Source organism: Quercus suber, unplaced genomic scaffold (genome assembly GCF_002906115.3).
Source record: "Quercus suber isolate HL8 unplaced genomic scaffold, Cork oak 2.0 scaffold_252, whole genome shotgun sequence".
NCBI lineage: Eukaryota > Viridiplantae > Streptophyta > Magnoliopsida > Fagales > Fagaceae > Quercus > Quercus suber.
In genome coordinates, this window is record NW_027069708.1 from 675,673 (window position 1) to 680,430 (window position 4,758).

A 4,758-nucleotide genomic window follows, 5' to 3' on the forward strand; every position below is an offset into this window, starting at 1 on the left:
TCGGCAATGCCTTAATAAAGGCCTTAAATGTATAATTTATAAAAGTGGAAAAGAAGAAGACAAGCATACAAAAACGCACATGGCCATGGGTAAAAAGCAAAGCCAGTTGCTAAATGGATACTATGACTATGGTGGAGCCTTTCACATGTTATCAAGAATGACAATAATCAAACCTGACCATTTATTAATATGAAGAAAACAAATAAAAAAGACTGGGAATATTTATATGAGCTGTAAAAAAGTGATCAGATTGAATGGATAGATAATCAGAGCAAAAAAGCTACATTTAAGTCCAAAGTATACTTCAAATTAATTGTTAAAGCTAGGGTCCAGAGACCAACTCAGTTTGAGGTATAAATCATGAATGCCACTTTAAATTTTATATTTTATCAGTTTTGACTTTAGTTTAGTGTGTATGAACCTACCTGGCCTGTACCCAAACACTGGCTGCGCTGATAATTCGTACACCAGTAGTAACAGTTGTTATTGTTATTTGTTAGACCTTGGCTTGGACGCATATGGTAGGTACAGTTGCCCAAGAAGAATAGAGCATAAGCTCGCTTCATGTTGAGTATACTTTCTTTCTTCTTAGTTTTTCCTTGCCTCATTTTTTTGGACGCATAAGAAATTGCTTGAGGCCTTCCAAGTTGCGTTGTGGACTTTGTATACATATATACATGCTACTCAGAAATTTCTTTTAGTCTTTTATAATACCAAAATAATGATTCTCCAATTCCAGCCAATGGCTGCTGCTTTGACTTTTGAATTCAAAACTCCCACGTTTTTGACAATCAGCTAGCCCTCTTTCGGGAATAATCAAAGAAGAAAGAAATTGTCAAATTGATTAACAAGGGGATCGAGTGGGCCATAACCTCTCTTATTTATAAGAGAAGGTTACAAGTTGTGTTCATTTGATCCCAATCTTCAGTTTCTCTTTTCTTTTCTTTTTTGCCACCTTTTGGCTTCTGCCGCTCCTCTCAAGTCTCAATCCAAAAGAACTACCTACTACAGTACTACATAGCTGTTTTCACATCGATCATATGCGAAAGTGCTTCCAGAGGCCCCCTTTTTCTTTGGCAACAAACTGAGATCAGAGCTTATTCTATTGTTGCAACAAGCTGGTATTAGAGCTAGCTTCCGCTGTCACAGCAGTTACAAAAATGGGTACTAACAGTAACATGTCAAATGGTGGAAGCTACATCACTATTGTCATTATCCTTTTCTGTAGCCTTTTGCATCTGGTTGATATCCAGGCTGCGCCACAATTTAATTTCAGTGATTTTAATCTGACGAGGGATCAAAATTGGTTGGTGTTTATGGGGGATGGTGCGACTATTGATTATAGAGCCCTGCAGATAACCCCAGACACAGTGAACGATGCCTTCAGCCTCCGCAACAAGTCCGGTCGCATTATGTATAAACAACCTTTCAATATGTGGTTGTCCGATGACAAGCAGGCCTCATTCAACTCCTTTTTTATCATTAACATGAAAAGTATCAACGAGTCCAATCCTGGGGAGGGCCTTGCTTTTCTCATTGCTCCGGATCTCTCAATCCCTGATGCTAGTTATGGGCAATGGCTTGGCCTCACCAATGCCATCAATGATGGTAAACAAACCAACCGGATCATGGCCATAGAGTTTGATACCGAAAAGCAAGACTATGATCCTAATGACAACCATATTGGCCTCAACATCAACTCTGTTAATTCAACTGCCACTGTCTCTCTTGATGATTATAATATCGAATTATCTTCAAAAGAAGGCACCAGCTACAGCGTCTGGGTGCAATACAATGGCACGTCGAAGGTGATGGAGGTTTACATGGTGAAAGACGGCCAACCCAAGCCTGAAAAGCCTCTTCTTAACGAGACCATAAACCTGAGTCAGTATGTGAATAAAAAATCCTACTTTGGGTTTGCTGCTTCAACAGGTGATCCACAGGTTGAGTTGAATTGTGTATTGAAATGGAGCTTAGAGATTGATGACCTACAAAAGAAAAGTAATTTGCTTTGGTTGAAGATAGGTGCTGGGATAGGTGCTGGGGTTGGAGTTCCATTGGTGACATTGTTGATCCTATGTGGGGTTTTATATTTGAACAAGAGAAAAAGAAGAGGAAGAGGGGGTGATGAGGAGTCTAAGGTGCTTGGCACACAGTTGAGATGGTTGCCTGGGATGCCAAGGGAATTCAAGTACAAAGATTTAAAGAAGGCCACCAACAACTTCCATGAGAGTATGATGCTGGGTCAAGGTGGTTTTGGTGTAGTTTACAAAGGAATTCTGCAGGACAAGGATCATAAATCTAGTACTGAAATAGCTGTCAAGAAATTCTCCAGAGACAGCGTTCAAAGCAAAGATGACTTCTTGGCAGAGCTCACCATTATTCACCGTCTCCGCCATAAACATCTTGTCCGCTTAGTTGGTAATCCCCCTCTTCATTTTTCTTTATTTATTTGTTTGTTTTTTTATGTCATTCTAATATTCTAGACAACTTGCAATTCAAAGATCATCGCAAGGTTTATCTGCAAAGTACCCAAGAATTTGATTTAAAAGAAACATTCAATATTTGAAATTGCCTTATTCATTTGTCAAATTAAGGAAATTTTCCAGAAGTCTTAAGAGGGTGTGCTTTGACATTACAACCTCTTGCGGATCAACCCCTTGAACTTTTAGGGTTTTCTTGTATTTAGAAAGAATGCAGAATTCTCTTACTCTCTTCCTCACTTGGTAGAAGAAAGTGCTTCTATTCTTTAAATTATTTGTTTCTTGCCTTACTTGTTTGCGGAATTCATTTCTTCCCATTGAAGAACCTGTCCTAGCTATAAGATGAGATTGTAAAAGCAAAATGCATGCTCTTACGTCCTCCTTAACAAAAGGATGCTAGCAAATTCAAATTAAAACTATAGTCATAGCAGCTTCGTTTATGATAGTAACCCATCTAATTGAATTTAAGGCATAAAATTGATTACAGAGAAGAATGTTTCACTAGTATTGTATGTTTACATATTCTGACAAGGGCAAAACATTTATGTACCAAATTATCAGTTGTAGCAGGAAGTAGAAGTCAAACCATATGACATATACTACTCAAATAAATTGCATCAATAGTCAATATAAGACTACTGTTAAGATACTTATGTGATTGAAGGCAAAACATTATATCAGCATCTGGTTCACTAAGCTGCCATATAGCTACCGTTATTTTTTTTTCAAATATCTAAGTAGCTCAATTGATGTGCCCTGCTTTTGGTTTGGCTTGATTAAATGCCATATTTAACCCCTGATCTCCTCTCTAAGATATGGTCTTGGTTCAGGGTGGTGCTACGAGAAAGGGAAGCTACTACTATTGTACGACTTTATGCCAAATGGTAGTCTTGATAAGCACCTGTATGAGGCTTCCAACCAGAACACTTTGAATTGGAGGCGTCGGTATAGGATACTAACCGGAGTAGCATCAGCATTGCATTATCTGCACAATGAGTATGATCAGAAGGTAGTGCACCGCGACCTCAAAGCCAGCAACATCTTGCTGGACTCTGACTATAATGCTCGCCTGGGTGACTTTGGCCTTGCCCGAGCCTTGGATAATGAAAGGAACTCCTATGCTGAACTAGGATTAGCTGGAGTTCCGGGCACCATGGGTTATGTTGCTCCTGAGTGTTTCCACACAGGGAGGGCCACCCCGGAATCTGATGTGTATGGTTTTGGAGCAGTGGTGCTTGAGGTTGTCTGCAGCAGAAGTCCTGGGATTAGTATCAATCACCATCAGCGTCCCTATTCATTGGTTGATTGGGTTTGGATGTTACATCGCGAAGGTAGCATTGAAGAAGCTATAGATGAGAACCTTGGCAATGATTATGTGGTTGATGAAGCAGAGAGGCTTTTACTTCTAGGGCTTGCATGTTCACATCCCATTGCCAGTGAGAGGCCTCAAACACAAGATATCTGCCAAATCATAGCTGGAACTATGCCAGTCCCTAATGTACCTCCATTCAAGCCTGCTTTCACATGGCCTTCGATGGTTACTGCCTTCAGCAGCACTGACAGTTTGTTTTCTAACACATTTGCTTCCTGAGGTTGGTCAGTATCATGGATTATGACATTATAGCAGAAGGCTTCCTCTCACCCCTGGAGTCAGTAGGCACTCTCCTTTTGCATTAAAATGGGGGCTTTTGTTTTAAAGAAGATACTCATTTTTCTGCATTCCTAAGCTTGTGAAATATGCACTAATAAGTCCTCAATTCTCTACAGATTCAGACTTAGCCTTATGGGCTAATTGGGTCTTCATTCTCCACCACCCCCCCCCCCCCCCCCCCACCCACCCCCCAACGCCCTTTTTTTTGTGGGTGATAAGTAAATATGATTCATTTTTTCTGTAACCTTCTTCTTTCCTAGTGTAAATTTTTTGGGTCAGAATTTCCCCTGTGATGAAGTCCATGAAATCCATTCTTTTTCTTTCAGTTTTATACATTTAATTGTTGGACTTTTAATATGAAGTTGAAATGCAAAAGAAGTTTATTTTGGCACATAGAATACATAATATTGATATGTTCCAGCATTTGCATTTTGGTTTATTGAACACAAGTACTGACATTAGAGACCATGCCAAACACGATTGATCATGAAGAAATTTGTCCACCATTCCAGATTTTCTCCTTGATGCATACTATATATATCCTCTATGGTATCATGGGTAACCAGTTGTAAGCTAACAAGAAGATTATTCCATAGAAGTGTAGCAAGAGATGCTTACATATTC

The 4,758-nt window shown here is 39.5% G+C and overlaps 1 protein-coding gene across 1 annotated transcript; it reads left to right on the forward strand.

The window, feature by feature from the left end:
- The first annotated feature begins 919 nt into the window (after window positions 1-919).
- On the forward strand, window positions 920-4,303 carry LOC112002854 (probable L-type lectin-domain containing receptor kinase S.5). Its single transcript, XM_024035018.2, has 2 exons — window positions 920-2,421; window positions 3,314-4,303. Exons 1-2 carry the CDS (start codon window positions 1,161-1,163, stop codon window positions 4,072-4,074), a joined length of 2,022 nt encoding a protein of 673 aa, XP_023890786.2. The 5' UTR covers window positions 920-1,160; the 3' UTR covers window positions 4,075-4,303.
- The last annotated feature ends 455 nt before the right edge of the window (window positions 4,304-4,758 follow it).